The sequence below is a fragment of the Notothenia rossii genome (genome assembly GCF_949606895.1).
Source record: "Notothenia rossii genome assembly, chromosome: 4".
Classification (NCBI taxonomy): Eukaryota; Metazoa; Chordata; class Actinopteri; order Perciformes; family Nototheniidae; genus Notothenia; species Notothenia rossii.
In genome coordinates this window covers 72,359,174-72,377,061 of record NC_136902.1, presented here as the reverse complement: position 1 = coordinate 72,377,061, position 17,888 = coordinate 72,359,174, and the positions used below count along the sequence as shown (strand labels likewise).

The 17,888-nt window shown below is 45.1% G+C and overlaps 1 protein-coding gene across 1 annotated transcript; it reads right to left on the bottom strand.

The window, feature by feature from the left end:
* Nucleotides 1-82: 82 nt before the first annotated feature.
* Nucleotides 83-9,840, bottom strand: LOC307038077 (adenine phosphoribosyltransferase; the record flags this gene model as incomplete). Its single annotated transcript, XM_079679377.1, is given in 5 exon segments — nucleotides 83-1,265; nucleotides 1,268-1,311; nucleotides 1,313-1,370; nucleotides 1,611-1,704; nucleotides 9,664-9,840. Coding segments are annotated over 5 exon segments (417 nt in total). The 3' UTR covers nucleotides 83-1,221.
* Between the last annotated feature and the right edge of the window lie 8,048 nt (nucleotides 9,841-17,888).

Genomic DNA, 17,888 nt, shown 5'->3' with positions numbered 1-17,888 from the left:
AAAACATTTACAACACGTTTATGCTGGTACTTATTTTGTGAGCAATATCAGCAAAGGAGAATATGCATATATAAATCTTTTTTTACTGAAGTTGTTAGAAATGCAAATGTATTTTTCAGTTAAAACTTTTGAAGGAATCTAGATACTTCAACTGCATATGTAAAATGATCTGTTTATTTTTTTACAAACATTTTTCACTGACAAACCGATTCTATTTTATAAGACATGGATAAACGTTTGGTATACTGTATCAGGCGCAAAATACAAAGCAAACAACAGCATTATAAAAAGCACTGATGTGGTGAATACATGTACAGATGAACAAGCACATGTTTAAATTAAAGCAAACATTAACATCGCTCTCTAATCGTCCAACCAAAGGCTTTTCTTTAACTGTAATAACAAATTATAGTAATACATAAACAAATACATTTCAAATAATAGTTTTCCAAAACAATTACAAAAAAAGTTGTTTGGAAATATCTAATATTTTTGGTCGGACCTAAAGGGATATTTTGTGTATTCATTATAGATACATATACAAGACTTACTCTAAATTGGCATTAACTTTATTTATTTGTGATCTCCAAGATGAAACACCTAACATTAACACTAGAGGGTGCCGTGTCTCAGGGAATAAAAAGACAATATAATCTGGGTCATGTCTGGTGTCATTACTATGTCAACATAATCGATAGCTATTTTTACAAGGATGCATTTTAGTAATTTTAAAGCAATAATGCCAGTTTTTTTCATTTGGTTGTGGCAGATGTAAGGATTTCATATTTGTCATGTAAAAATGAACTGCTTATCTGTTTTGTTTTTTACACAATATATATGTTATAATCTGGTAAAACTAATCTTCAATTTTTTTGGTTCGAATTCTGTAATTTATTTCACAAATACAGTGGTGCATTGAAGCTGCTCTTACACTTACATCACCTACAAAAGTAGGACATAGTTTTTGGGCCAGTTGCGATCTAAGGAATTATTTAACCAGTATATTGTATTTTAAATGGAAATGATCCAATTATAAAAACGATTATTTGCAAATAGCATAAACTGATACATATCCTTGTCAAAACTCACAAAAAGTTGTGTGGCTTTTTTTTTGCTGAAGCTCTCACAACCCCAGGGATTTCCAAACATGGCAGCTGGGAAAACATTAATCTCCTCAAGAGAAATAACTGATATGATTAAAGGGTAAAAAGCAGAGGAATACTAACCTGGTTTTAGCACATCCAATCTTACTTCCAAAGTCTTTCTTTGCCTGTGTAGTCAGTGTATGTCTGGTTTTGGGTTGCCACACAGGTGACCAGCTTTGCGGAAAACCAGAAAACCTTTTCCAAGGGCGGTGGCAACAGAAGCACCTGAAAAAAACAAAAACATTCATCCACACTGATATGTCTCAGAATGTATCACCATGTTGCTAACCCTCAGTGTGAATTGGAGGAAGAGTGCTTTCACATATTGTCACGCCTTGTGCTATGTGCCATTTAAAGTCAAAGTATCTACATGTTAGTATCTGAAATCAGAGATGAGGTAACACGTGTGATTGCCTTTAATCTAGCCTTATATCCTTCTTAAAATGAATTGGAGTGTTTTCCAACCAAGAATGAATCCCATTGCATCTATCCCAGCAACCAGGTCAATGGTGTTGCCGTGGAATGGACTGAGAAGGTATTTGAGACCGTTTGCTAGAGCCTGAATGCAGAGCAAGGACAGTAAATGCACACAATGCAAACAAATTGTTATATCTCTCACAGGCTCCGCCCTCTACTGGACTCTATGGGTACTACCAGTGGCGGCCGGCCCATAGGGGCGCTAGGGGCGCCGCCCCACCTCTTCCCACATGAAAAATTAAAATAAAAAATATATTTAAAAAGAAATATTTTTTTATTTGTAATGAACAAGGTAAATATTATATAATTGGTATCAGTAAAATGTATAATCTACAATAAAATATCGTTTAAAATTGTGTTACGATGTCTAAAGTTACTGATAAGTCACATGTTTCCTGCCTGGCCTTGCCATGTATCATTACCCTCTCTCTCTCTCGTCGTCTGGGCGCTAAGAGAGGAGCCCTCAACCAGTGCAGCAGCAGCTGACTGTTGCTATCTTTAAACTATGCCGCCAAAACATAATTTCAGCCAATCAGCGTCGTCAAATCTGATGGTCACAAGGCGCCAACGTCAGCACCCGGTGCAGTCTGTGAGTTGTTTGGACTCGTATCCAAGGAGACAAAACAGGAAGCTGTCATTCACTCTGGAAGCTATCATTAGCAGCTAATGAAAACTCCGTTTTTGACATAAAAATTGAATTATGGATTATCAATACTTTTTCAAAGCGACAGACACATTGGATTAACCTATGGATTAACCTTCAGCCGCGTCTTTCTCGTTTTTGATCAGAATAACAGCAAAAGGTGAGCATATCTCCGTTTTTTGCTACCTTAAGCTACGTTGTGTGATGTCTGTATTTGCTTCCCCTGTCGCGAGTTCTGATCGCTCAGTGATGATACTTATATTTCTAGAATCTGTGGAATCTCAGCTTGTTAGCATAAGCGTGTTTGTGCATATCCGATAAGTATATCGATTAATTTATACCTAGAGTGGGTTAGCAATTTTTTTACGCTCAGGGCTCATTTAGACGCTTCTTGTGAGACTTGTGTTTTGTTTCGGTAAACATGGTTCATATCATCAGTTAGCTAGAGTTTCTTCCTGTTAAAGAGCAACTTCCAGGTTAAAGACACCTGTGAATAAATGTGTAGGAAAATGATGAATACACTAGATTTTCAAAAGAATATACAGAAATATACACTACAGTGACATCTGGCGTCATTTTTGTAAGAAATGTTCACTTCCGCATAAAAAAGCCTCGGTACGTGACCTCCCGCGTGTGACGTAACATGGGGGAAACAAGGGGGAGAGCGGCCGGTGTAACGTATTACTAAACATGGATCCCAATGCTAGTTTCGACACAGAAGACACAGAAAAAGTTGAACATGAATATTCGAATGCATATGACGGAACACAACCCTATAATTATGAGCCTGCTAGGCGTCCAAGAGACCAGGAGCAGCCAAGGATTAGAAGAAATAACGGCCATCGGAGAGAAATTGAGCTGTGGTGTGAGGAGAACCAGTGGAGAACTGGGCAGCTATCTTGGTGAGTGACCGGCGTTAGCTACAGAATGTTAGCAAACGTCACATCACAACATTGTGAAGTTAGCTATCATATATCAGGCTATAACTAAAGTAGCATTGATAATATAGTAACGTTACTGGCAGGACTGTTGATACTGATCCATAACTGAAACTAATGCGCAAGTATCAGCCGTACCTCGCGTTACCTAATGCAACTCCACACTACGGTGCTGTGTACCGGAGTGGAGACGCGAGATACGGCTGATACTTGACGATCTGGTGGAGAAAGGTTGTGGAGCCTCCGTTGATATGCCGTTGTAAATGGCTTGATGGAAAGCGGGTGTGTAGTCGGGGAGGGTGCACAGCTGATTGCAGCAGGTGAGCCGGGAGCCAGGAGTGACAGCCACCACGTACACACAAACAACACAGACAGGGGGAAACAAACAAACACAAAGGAGACGGCTGGAGCAGTACAGCCACCATAGCGTTACCCAATGCAACTCCACACTACGTCTTACGGTGCCGTGTACCGGAGGAGAGAGAGAGAGAGAGCAGCGAAGGGGGGGGGGGGGGGGGGGGGAGATGTAATACGGTTTCCTGATAAAGCTGTGGAGAGTATGTGCTGCAGGGAAGTGGATGCACAACGCACCCAGGAACGAACGCTAACTCCGGTCCTTTTTCCGTGAGGGAAACTGTGGACTCGATTTCCTAACAGGCTGGTATTTGTGCAACCTGCTCAAACACAATACTGCACCATGATTACAAATGGTGAAATACAATGTAAAACTACCGAAAAATACCAGCTCACTAAAACACAACCGCTCAACTCAACGCAACTACTAACTATACCCGCGGTCAGAGAGCGGAGGTGTTTACCCTTTGTGATGTAATATGACGCGTTTGACGTATGACCTTAAAAAAAGCCGTTTTTAAGAGCAGAGCTCAAAATTGCTCCTTTCCCTCTGAATTCCTGTCCTTATGTCTCGTAAAACATATCAAATCCTACATTCACTTTTTTAATTGTAATTTTCAAGCAAGTTTAAGCATAAATGTAGAAAAAAAAAACCCCTGCAAGATGCTCTTTAAATGAGCAGGACACATGAATAGTTTATTACATTTTAAGAAGCCTCAGTACTAGTTGGACTTCTACCACAAGTAGGCTACTATGAAGTTATTTTACTGTGTACTTTTTCAGTTATTCTCTGTCAAACTCCTGTGGCAGAAAATGATTTTATCTCTCATAAAATATGGCAGAAAACATGTAGTTTGACAGAGGATTAAAACTGTAATCAGAGCCCTCTAATCTGAGCTCCAGAGTGAAAGGTCCCTCAGTGACCCCCTGACTGTCACCAATGAAGGAATCTGTCGAATCCCGCCTTCTCCCTGTATGATGCAAAGGTCAAAACATTTTGCAATACAAATTATGTTGATATGTATCCAAGTCTAAGTGTCATTTGTTTCCACAATTCTACACTTAAGCAATCATACACGAGAGGCCGTTCTTGAACGTCATTATTGGTACGACAGTACTGCGGCAAGCACCGAGGTCCGTACGCCTGTACTGGATGCCAGACTTTTTTGCAGGTGGTGCTGTGGTGTTCTCGGGTAGGACTACGTTATAGGAAGAGCTTTCCTCCGGTGGCCGTTTCATGGCGAAAAGCGCGTTGCTCCACATCTTTCTGTTGTCTAGAGATGGAGCCCAGTAGCTGCGAAGCGATGACTCGTTTTTATGTCGGCTACCGATTTCCAACGAGAGACAATGTATAACAGTGTAACGGCTGTGTGTCGCTAAACTTCGCTATGGAAACCACACGATGTAGGCTCATGGAAGTAGTTTCGGTAGGCTAGTGGCGTGTGTAGGCCACTGGATACTTTGTGATTAGGCACGTTCTATTTGATCGTGGTTTGATCGTGGAATCAAACACGCCTATTGACCAATCAGAGAGCTTGCTCAAACCTATTTGTTATATAATTACACATAATGTTGACCATACAAATTCCCCACTCGCTGCCCCAGCTGTAACTCCAATAAAGGAGGTAGCTATTGGGCATGCATTACATTACATTACATTGCATTTAGCTGACGCTTTTATCCAAAGCGACTTACAATAAGTGCATTCGACCAGGAAGATACAACCTTTAAGAAAACAGAATCATATAAGTACATCAGGTTTCATAGAGCCAAACATTTCAAGTGCTACTCAACTGGCATTTAGAAAGCCAGCCCTGCATGCGCAGTGATAAACCGCAGGAAGTGCTATCAAGGCACTATGCGGGTACAGGGGCATTATGGCCGGCGTATTACTGTCAGGGAAAACACTACGCCTAGAGTAAAGACTCCGATTAATGCAGTTTACTGTAGAGGTAAAGGGGACATTATGGCAGAGCGCGTGCACGCTCACACAAGAGCGTGCGGCGGTGCATTCAGGGACCTCAGTAAAAAATCAGCCCTTTCTGTGTCGGCCCCCCATGGGCAGAACTTCCCTTCACGGGGAGTTTTGAGGCGGAGCGGGTCACCAGGGAGTACCACAGCTTAGGGCTTGTCCCCTAACACAATGTTATGGGGAATGGAAACTCAGTTGTGTGTTAACAAAGTGGACAGGACGCTGACACAGGCGGTTTCTGTCGTGCACACTCAGCACAGAGAAAGGGGTCTTTATTCCATGTACTTCCTGGTTCCCAAGAAGACAGGGGAATTCAGACCTATTCCAGATCTCCGCAGCCTGAATCGGCACATTGCCTGCAGAAAATTCCGCATGTTAACTATAAATCAGTTACTGGGGATAGTGCAGCCGGGCGATTGGTTCACCACCACCGACCTGAAAGACGTGTACTTTCATGTATAAACTGCTCCAGAGCACAGAAAGTATCTGCGTTTTGCCTTCCAGGGGATAGCCTACGAGTACAACAGATTACCGTTCGGCTACTCCCTATCCCCACGCACGTTCAGCAAATGTGTGGCCATAGAGCTCCAGCCGCTGCGCGCCCATCGCATGAGAGTTTTCTTTTATCTGGATGACCTCATAGTCATGCCCAGGTCCAGGGAATGGGCAATGTTTTGCACAGCGCAATTGATCCTACACCTAACCAAGTTGGGCTTTGCGATCAATTGGGAGTGGTGCTCGATGCAGGCGGGCTACGCGCCACCCTGTCAGAGAGCAGACGCGCGTCCCTCCGTCGGGCGGTTCGCAGACTGCGACAGGGGGCAACAGTGACAGCTTTGACTATCATGCAGACTCTGGGTCTCATGGCGGCTGCTCACGTTGTGGTCCCGCTCGGGTTACTGCATATGCGCCGCCTGCAGAGGTGGTTCTCCAGCCTGCGTTTAGATCCCAAGAGGCACAAACGACGTCTGGTGACCATCCCCGCCTCAGTGGAGGGCAACCTCCGGTTCTGGGGTCCCCGGATGACCTCCGGAGGGGGTCTCCACTGGGACGGCTGACCTCCTACATCACAGTGTTCACGGATGCATCCATAACAGGATGGGGAGGGACCTGCCTGAAAAGAGCTATAGGTGGGCGCTGGTCTCTAACAGAAACACGGCACAGCAACCTCCTAGTGCTACGGGCAGTAGTGTTGGTCCTCCAGCATTTCAAACCCTTAATTCAGGGGAGACATATACTGGTCAGGAGCGACAACAGCACCACAGTGGCATACATCAACAGGCAGGGCATAGTCCGCTCCGCCGCCTTGTTGACCACAGCGGAGAAACTGTGGTTATGGGCTTCAGAGGTGGTGTTGTCTCTGAGAGCCCTCCACATCCTGGGACTGGAGAACAGGGGGGCCGACCGCAAGTCGAGGAGCGGCCCCCTGCCAGGCGAGTGGGTGCTTCACCCGGAGGTGGTGAAGCAGGTCTGGGCCCAGTTCGGGAGAGCAGAGGTGGACCTCTTAACCAGCCGGCGCAACATCCACTGTTCATCCGCGATTGGGGATGGACGCGTTCGTACACGAGCCATGGCCAAGAAAGCTGCTCTACGCCTTTCCACCGCTGCGTCTCATTCTCCCTCTCCTGGGAAGAGTGAGGCGAGAACGTTTGTCAGTCATCCTAGTGGCTCCGGATCACATCGGGGCGCCGTGGTTCTCAGAGATGACACAGATGAAGGTGGGCCAGCCCTGGGCGATTCCCCAGTTCTGGGGGGCGATGTCTTAAGAGGCAGCTGCAATCAGAGTTACCTACTCTGGGCCAACCTCTCCAGGCTTGGCTCCTGAGAGGGACAGGCTGAGACAGGGTGGATTGTCTGACTGAGTTATTCAGTCTATCCAGGCAGCTAGAGCAGGATCCACCACAGCCTGTTACAGGCTGAAGTGGCTGGGATTCCAGCGATGGTGTGAGGTGCGGAGAATAGAGCACCTATCTTGTGAGTTGGGCTCTATTTTGTCCTAATCTGGTGGACAGAGGGCTTGCTCATTCCACAGTGAATGAGATGTGAGAAGTGTATGCAGCAGCCTTCTCATCCTGCCATGAGGGATTTGGTGGCAGGTCAGCCTTTAGTCACCCACTGATATCGCGGTTTTTACAGGGGGTCAGGAGGCTGCGCCCAGTAGTGCCCGCCTCCGCCCCACAGTGGGACCTGCCGTTGGTGCTCGAGGCTTTGGTCACAGAACCATTTGAGCCTCTGGAAATCTCCTCCCTGAAAGCACTGTCGTGGAAGACAGCATTGCTACTTGCCTTAACGTCAGCCAAGAGAGTGTCCGAGTTAACCGCTCTATCGGTGCACCCAAGTTGCTTGTTGATCCGGGGTGACCAGAGCAGGGCGACACTCAGTCCGAACCCCTCCTTTGTGCCCAAGAGCCTAAGGAGTGCGTTCAGGTCGAGGGCTATTCAGTTAGGGGGCTTTAGTCTTCCACCCCATATTGGGGCCAGGGAAGCTAAACTGCACCTCCTCTGCTCGGTGCGCGCTAGCATGTTATGTGGAGCGCACAGCTGCCTTTAGATGCACTGAACAGCTGTTTGTGTGCTTTGGGGGAGGGGTGACCGGGAAAGCTCTGTCCAAGAAACGCCTGGTGGATTGCTCTGCGAGTGCACATTGCACATGCCTACGGACAGGCGGGGAGAGCCTGCCCCGCGGGGGTCCGTGCACACTCTACACAAGCTGTGGCTGTGTCAACAGCCTTATTCAACGGTGTGAGTGTAGAGGACATATGCACGGGGGCGTCTTGGTCAATGGCAGGCCCCTTCATAAAGTTTTATCTCTTGGACATGTCTGGCTCTTTCTCATCGTCTGTGCTTGTCGGGGCAACACAGAACTGGTGAGGAGGGGAAGGGCTGTGGGTCAGTGGGCATCTGACCCCCTCCCCTGACGCAATGCGCTTACGTTTTTTTCCCTTTGGGGGTCCCGGGGGACGTAGTGCGCACTGGGCCCATATGGGGCTGGAAGGCTCTCCTTGCCTGCCTAGGGGCAGGAGGGGAGAGCCCTCCACACTATAGTCCATACTCTGCGCGGGGTCAGTGGCTGAGTGTGGGGGACATGGGGCACTTGCGCTCTCCCCGTGCTCCTTTAATACGGTGAGATGCGCGCGCATTCAGGTAGGCCCGCTCCCGGGGCCGGCAACGTTTAGAGGAGTCTCAGTGGATGAATGTGTGAGGATCCGCAGTACTTCCTCCTTCTTTTCCCTCTTCTGTGTTTGTTTTGTCTGTTTGTCTGTGTGTCTGTCTTCCTGGCTGGGCGTGGCTGACCTACATTCTGATTCCCGCCCAACTCACCTCCGCTGCTGTTGTTCATCTCACTGATTGCCACTACTCACCACCTGCTTAAAACCCTTGTTTCCATCCTCAGACTTCGCCAGTTCTTCATTTATTCTTCAGTGGTAAACTATCGTCCAGGCCTACTAGTATTTTTCCTAGTGATTTTTTGATGCTCCTTGTGAAAGGAGATCCTTTCCTAATCCTGCTTTGTTTTTCCTGTTCTAGATCCACATCCAAACGTCCAGCCCTCCCCCCTGGTCAGCCCAGCTCCACCTCTCCCCTCTATGTGCTCATTGTCAACTCCAAGCCTTTTTTTGACACTTCACCACTGTCTCAGTTTTAGTGCTTGCATAGCGGGTTCTCATCTCCAGTCACTTCTCGGGAAGCCTAACAGAATGCTTGCATGATATGATCTAGGGGTAGTACCCATAGAGTCCAGTAGAGGGCTCCACCTGTGTTTATATAGGGCGGTGGTGGTGAAGTCCATAGGGACTTGGCTTGGCAACTGGAAGGTCACCAGTTCAAGTCCCGGAAAGACCAAGTGCTACCGAGGTGTCCCTGAGCAAGGCACCGTTCCCTACACTGCTCCCCGGGCGCCTTACATAATGGCAGCCCACTGCTCCTCCTAACAATAGGATGGGTCAAATGCAGAAAAACCGTTTCGTTATAGTACCTGTACTACGACAATGACAATAAGTTGAATCTTTCTTCAATAACAAGGGTTACCATACGTAACCCCTCGTTTTATCTTCCTATTTTAAATGGGTTTCTGCTGTGTTCAAACCCAGCGGGAGACAGTGGCAAGTCATCAGAAATCATCCCTTCATCATACCTGGGAGCTGCAGTAGAGTCTGGACGGATCCAGCCAGGCAAACGTTTGTCCTTTTGTGTTGGGAGCCATCAGAGGAAGGTACCATCCTTTATGTCTGTCTGCAGGAGCAGCCAACACGTCCATTGGAAGAATAAATACTTCAGGCCTGTGCTGTGAGAGGGAGAAACTTGGGTTCATGAAGTGGACTGTGAATAAGAGAGAGACCCATCTCAGGTTCCAGTGGGGTCAGTGGTGCGGGAGAGGGCTGCCAAAGTTGAACTTGGTTACTCTTTTTGCCCTGAAGTAACAACTAATGATTTGATTTCAACCATTGCCGAAGGAAATAGCTGTAACTTAGCTCAATACTCTATTATGTGTGTTAAGTGTATATTTTTCTGTCTAACAGTAATCTATATTTTTTTCACATTGATTTCACTTTTGTTATTCATCTTTACTAAAATGGGAACTCAATCTGTTTTACAATCTAGAGTGCTTCCCAAATTATTATTATTGTACTTTTGCCATCTCTGCATGTTGGCATGAATCTAACAATTTTGACACAGATTTGTAGTAAATTGGAGATAAACTAAAACACATTTTTGTGTTAATAATCTGACCAAATGCATACTTCTTACTATTGCTATAGTGAATTAATAAGATAAATGTGTTTATAATTCAAAGCTATGGGTAATATGATATATATTAATATAATGTGGTGTACAGTAACACTTTCCCGGGTCGCCGAGGATGCTGGCGTTGTTTGTTCGCTGGTCCTCCGCCCCAAATATTGTTCTTTAGTCCAGATTAGAACCTCTCCTGTCTGGCTCTTTACTTTTGAAACGTCAGTCATCAGCAAAAATAGCAGCATCTCTATATCGAATCGACACAGATCTTTGTGTTGTCATCTCCTACCTGCTGGCTCTTTCCTTCTCATCGGTCCCTAGCCCGCTAGCTAGCTAGCATTATCGGACCTAGTAGGCTGCTACCTAGATGCTCCTCGGCTCCCTGAAGTCTGCCGAGCTAACAATTCTGTCTCCACCCCAACTCCACACTAACTCCAGCCTAACTCCACCCTAACTCCGCGGCTCGCGTGGGTCTTCCCATCCCGCTGCGATCAGCCGGCTTCCCCGCTGACATCGTCTCTCCCTGCCGCCTACAGCCGGTGGCCAACAAGCTAGCTTACAAGCTAGTAGGCTGGTCACCCGGCTCCCACTCTGCACCAGGCTGTCAGCCCCTCCTACGATTCTCCTCCGGAAACCACTGGAATCATTCTCCTGATATGCTGTGGATTATCACTCTCATTTTATCTGGACTCACACCGCTCCTTCTTCCACGGTCATCCGGCTCCTGGTCTCTGCTGCCCGGGTCCCCAGCTAGCTCCGTGCTAGCGCCACTTCACGGGATCATGCCGCCGCTCTACTCCCTGTCAGATCTCCACTCCTTTAATAACCGCCTGCATCTGGACTGCATGGACATCCTCGCAGATAATGAAATACTCCGCAAACGCCGTCCTCCACACAGAGGCTCTGGCCGTAAGTTTTTATTTCATTCCACGTCTCCACACTCCATCCCGTTCATTCGGTCCTGTCACGCGCCCACACTACGCCATCACAACAAAAAACACGTGAATCTGACCAATCTCCTTCCACTTCCCAGTCCACACAACCCCCCCCCCAATGCAACGTCACCTTATAGCAGCCCTGCTCAACACACGGTCCATCCACAATAAAAGCCACATTCTGAATGAATTCATTAAAGACAATAACCTGGAATTGTTGTATCTGACCGAAACATGGCAAAAGCCCCTGGACTATTTTTCTTTAAATCAAATCACCCCAGCAGGATTCACATACATTGACAAACCTCGCCCACAAGGGCGGGGTGGTGGTATAGCTGCTATTATCAGAAAGAAAATAAAAGCTACCATAATCCCCATCCCTGATGCTTCTTAATTTGAAGACCTGACCTTTAAACTCTCTGGTCCCACTCCCCTGGTCACAGCCATCATCTACCGTCCCCCGAAGCCAAACCCCTCCTTTCTCTCCGACCTCTCTGACATTCTCACTCAGCTTTCTGCCATATCCCCATCTGTTCTCCTCTTAGGTGATTTTAACATTCATATTGACGACCCGACCTGCAAATATGCCTCTGAATTTAAGGAAACCCTTCATTGCTGCAACTTCTCTCAACACATCAACTTCCCAACACACAGCCGTGGTCACATCCTGGACTTGGTCTGCTCCACTGGTCTCACCAGCCTCAATCTCCACGTCTCTGATCACCTGGGCCCAGGAGTTCAAACTTTTAATCCCTATCTGATCAGATCAGATTTGGATTTTGGGGAGTTCAAAACCAAAAAACAGGATTAGGATCACTTTCATATCCGACCAGATCAGGAAATCCAATCCAGCAAGCTTTAATCTGGATCAAATCTTCAAAACGGGTAGTTCAAACCGACAACAAAGGATTGGGAACAGTTTGATCCCAAAAAACTGGATTATCCTGATCCCACCAGAGGGGTGGATTTCCAGTGGATTACCAGAGCAAAATGTACTGTACAATTTATTTTTAAAATATGTTTCAATTTAAATAAGATGGCAACGTTTGTTAACTGAAATAATACACACTTTTTAGCCTTCATGGCAAATCAATTTTATTTTTCATTTTTTGGTCACGTTTGTGTTGGCCTATTTTGTTTTCAACCAAATGTTGATGACATAAATGTTTATGCTCATGAAAGTATCACAACAAAGATTGTCAATCACAAATGTAATTTAGATTAAAGAAAAAATACCTTCAACAAAAAAAAAGTCCATCTGTCATCACCTTTCAAAAGTAATTGCGGACAATAGATGTCTGCAATGTGGTCTCTTGTCTTCCTTGTATTCTTTTTCATGTCCACTAGATGGCGATCGGTAGGATTAAAGCACTGATATTCAGGATCTAGTCATCTTGAAAAATCGTAATCTTGATCAGGCTGATCCTATCCTGAATTGCTTTGAACTCCAGGGACAAAATCTGGCCAACTTGTCTGATCCTGGATCACAAAAAATGGGATTTCAAAATCTGATCGGATCTGATTGAGATTAAAAGTTTTGAACTCCTGGGCCCTGGCCATCATCATGGACATCAACATCCCCATCCCCGCCCAAAAGCAAAAACGCACAATAACCTACAGAAACCTCAAATCCATCTCACCTTCAGCAATCACTGCCTCCATTACCTGCAAGATGTCTGTCTCCCCCCCCACTTTCTGAAAACCCATCTGAACTTGTGGACTATTATAACAGCACTCTCTCCTTCTGTCTCAATGAACTGGCCCCCACAAAAACTAAAAATGTCTCTTTCATACACTCCACCCCCAGGTATACCCCCGTACTCCGCCAAATGAAATCAAGGAAACGTCAACTTGAACGCCAACACAAGAAAACCACACTAACAGTCCATCTTCAAATCATCAAAGACTATCTCCAGCAGTACAGTAATGCACTGAAAGCAGCCCGGTCTAATTACTACTCACAACTCATTCAGTCTGGCTCCAGCAACCCCAAGCGTCTGTTCTCCACCATCAGCAAATTCTCAAACCCTGTGACAACGCCACCTCGTCCTTTACCACCGAACAGTGCAACTCCTTCTTTTCGTTTTTCCAAACCAAAATCAGCAACATTTACAGCAATCTGACACCCTCATCAGCATCCCCCATCTCCTCTCCTGGCTCCCCCCTTTTCACCTCACAGCCCCTGTCCCACTTCTCCCCTGTGACCCCCATGCAACTGTCCCACTTCATGACTGGAATTAACTCCACCTGCACACTTGACCCAATGCCCTCCAAATGTGTTAAAGAGAGCCTCCCTGCCATCTCCCAGCTCATCGCCACCATCATTAACTCCTCCCTCAGATCTGGATCAGTTCCCCCCTCTCTCAAACTGGCTGCTGTCCGGCCCATCTCCAATCTCCCCTTTCTGTCAAAAATACTTGAACGTGTCATTGCCTCGCAACTAAAATCCCACCTCAGCTCCAATGACCTCTTTGAGCCATTTAAATCCGGTTTCCGATTAAAACACAGCACAGAAACAGCTCTTCTGAAAATCACAAACGACCTCCTCCTCTCCTCTGACTCCGGCAACCTGAACATCCTCATCCTCCTCGACCTCACCGCAGCATTCGACACCATCAACCACACCATCCTGCTGTCCCTCCTCGAATCATCACTCAACATCACTGACACTGCACTCTCCTGGCTGAAATCCTACCTCACCGACAGACATCAGTTTATCAACATCAACAACTGCACCTCCTCCACTGCTCCTCTGTCCCAAGGCGTCCCCCAGGGTTCGGTGCTTGGCCCCCTCCTCTTCTTCCTTTACATGCTCCCCCTTGGCAAAATAATTTGTCGCCACAACCTTCAATTTCACTGCTACGCCGATGACATCCAACTTTATATCTCAACAAAAACCATCACCCTCACAACACACTCCACTCTCACCAACTGTCTCTCAGAAATAAAAGCATGGATGCAAACAAACTATCTCCAACTGAACAGTGCCAAATCAGACATCATCATCATCGGCCCCCCATCCCGTATCAAAGACATCCAGAATTTCAAATTCACCATTGACAGCCACACTCTATCTCCCCCCCCTCACATCCGCAACCTCGGAGTCATTTTCGACAGTCAGCTCAAATTCAACCACCACATAAATCCCATCACCAGGACCGCCTTTTTCCACCTCAAATATATTGCCCGTCTCCGCCCATCACTCTCCTCCTCTGCTGCTGAAACCCTGATTCATGCATTCATCACTTCACGACTCGACTACTGCAATAGCATCCACTATGGCATACCATCCAACCTCCTCAATAAACTCCAACATATCCAGAACTCTGCTGCCCGCCTCCTCACCCACACCAGCTCCCGAGACCACATCACTCCCATCCTCCAGAACCTCCACTGGCTCCCCGTCCCTCAAAGAATCCACTTCAAAGTCCTCCTCATTACTTACAAAGCCCTCAACAACCAGGCCCCCCCCTACCTCACAGACCTGCTGCACCACCACACCCCTTCCCGCTGCCTCCGCTCATCAGAAGCCAACCTCCTATCCATCCCCACCCGCACCAATCACCGGACCTGGGGGGATAGAGCCTTCTCCGTCGCTGCCCCCTCCCTCTGGAACTCACTCCCACAACCCATCAGAGACTGCACCGACCTCACCACCTTCAAAAAACTCACAAAAACTCACCTCTTCAATCTGGCTTTTCATGTGTGATTGTCTTTGTATTATTTGACTTTAACTTTAACTATATATTTATTTGTTGTTCCTTTCTTCTCTTTTCTTTTTTCTTCACTATTATCTGTAAAGCGTCTTTGAGCACCTGTAAAAGCGCTAACAAATTAAATCTATTATTATTATTATTATTAATATAAAAAATACAGGCACCTTGCAAAAGGGGTCAGTGTTGCATGTATTACAGAGTGTTGTACATTTAGAAGCAGCTACAGCTCATATTCTTAATTGTGTGGGAACTGGTTATAAATAGGAACTGATGTAATTTAAAGTTCTGCCACAGAAGGGCAAAATTACTTTTGTGGGGTTTCAGAGACCCCTGCTGTACATCATTGTTGAATACAAAAGCTTTTCAAATGGGTTATAAATAAAAATACCCCCTCCCAAACATTTGGATTCCTATCAAAAATGTTCAGGTGATTAATGTAGAATGTGTCACTTTTAAAAAAAAAAGTCCATATGGGGCACCAAAACAAACGCAAACTAATATGACTTAATACAATTTGATATCAACAATTAATGACCCTCTGAACATGGTCATTTCCATCTTCATGAATGGCTCGTTGTTATTCTGAATGTTGCTCAGAGCTGCATCAGGTGTCCAGACTCACCAGAGGGCCGGTGTCTAAATAAACGTAGTCTCGAGCAACAAAATCCATCACCTCACTGGATCACAGTTTATAACCCTGGTCTCAAACTGGAAAGGTTATTGCCATTATTAAACAAACTGATATGAAATTTCATCCCAGTTTTGTACAACAGAGTTCAAGCTGAGCTAAAGACTCAACCTCACCTTTCTGTCAACAGTGAATACTTTCCCAAGGTTCATCGTGAACCAAATGAACTTACTGTAGATGTAACACTGGGCTGCTTACATGCTTTCTATTACAAGGTAATACATCTGATCAAATATTAACATAATTACATGTCTGACTGATGTGCTGTATGAATCAATGCAGCTGCAGGCAGCAAAGATAATCTGTAAACACAACACACAGTCTACTTTAAACTTTTAAGTTGATTTGAGGAACTGTTTGTGAATGTAAGTCCAATATTTACTCTCTTTCAGCTCAGTTGTTGTTGCTCAATGCTCGTAAATGTTCACCAACTAGCTGCTAACGTTATCTGTCCAAAACAGACATTCAAATTATTTGGTGAGATGATCACCAGTCCCAGTAACCACCAGTGTTGTTGCCAACAGTACTTGGCTAACAGCCAATCAGATTGCAGCATGGCAAAAGGTAGAACCAGGGTAGAACATTAGTTGTGGGCATGGTTAATGCTGTTTACCAATACTCAAGAAACTTTAGATTGCAAGCTCTGGAGCAAATTAAAGCACATGTTTTAAATGATGATACCCAGCCAACTTAATAAAAATTGCAACCAAGAAGTTATTTAATGCATGCATTGATACAGAATTATATTAATTTCTAAATCAGTAAACTGCCAATAGTCCACACTGTTGCTGTTGCCAACAGGTGGGCAAACTACATTAAAGTACTATATTTAAAACATTTTAATAAATGTATTTACTTTTATATTTTACAGCTCTACACATATAGAATTTTTATTCACGAGGTAACATTCAATCTCAACTTTGCAGGAATATTGTTGCCCCAGTAAACGCTCTCTCCCATCAATGGGGTGTGCTGAGCCCAAACTATGCATGTCCTTGAGTTCGGCAGTGACTGATGTAGGGGGCGTTGTTCTGCAGCTGGCGTGTCTTAATCAATACAATGAATGTTTTATCAAGTGTCAGCTTTCTGTTTCACTGCGTGCTCAACACGAACTCCAAATCTTTTCCAGTAGGATTAACAGCCTCATTTTTCTTGCCCTAAATCCCTCCTGCAGTGACCACTTTCATGAGAAAGCTTTTTTTTTCTTCCAAGATTTGGTCGGATGTTGCCTCTGGTGATTTTACATCATTTCTCTCCGCCTTCCAACAATCCGATTTCATTGCCTTGAGTAGGCTGTGTCTCCGCCTCTAGAGCTCCATGTAAGACCAGCCATGTGACACAACATGGGCTGATTAGAAACCCAACCTGACAAGAGCCTTTTCTTTCTTTTACTCGTTTGGGAACAGTCGCTTGTTCCCAGAAGCAGAGGAATTTGCTGTATGCATCATTTTCTTTACTCACAAGTGTTATGCATAATTTGTCCAAAATAACTCTTATGTTAGTCAGATATGAGAGTCAAAACCATTCATAAATGAACATGTTTCTATGATTAAATAAACTGTACCAAAAATGCACAAGTCATACATTAATGATTAAGTAAATTAATGCTTTTATTTACGTCAGGAACATAATGTCTTCAAATAAAATGGGCCAGATCTGGAAAGCTGCATATACATGTTAAAACAGCATACAAAATCGGTTCTCTTGAATTCAGCATCAGCAGATATGACCAGCTGCAAATGAACAACTAAATAGGTTGTAGATAAGCTACAGTCGATGTAGGCAGTATAATAAAGGTTCATGCGTTTGTTTAATATCAGTAAATGTTCTTCTTCAGGAATATGCTCATTCGAAACAATTTTTTTACCAATGTTATTAAAGAGAGAACGAGAAGCAAGACTTTAATGGAAAAAATACGGGGTTCTCATTTCAATGTGATGAAATCAAATAATCGAATAGCTTTCAATGATAAAAAATAATAGGGTTAAAGAAGCACCAAGAGACCATGAAGCACTACGTTTTGACTAATTCTGCTGATAGATACATCACAGTTAAATCATGCCTGCATTAATTTAACGAGTTTTGTGTTGTCCCACCATCAGCAGTGACTCTTGTGGTTGTGGGCTACTGAGGCCCTTCAGTCAGTGTGGTGGATTGCGTGCGAGAGCCCCAACCTTTCTCCACATTCCACAATGAAGAGTTCTTTCCACACATTGTGATTTAGGTCATCGCCAATTCACTGCCTGTTTTCAGGCATTTGAAAGATGTCCAGTATCCTGGGTTG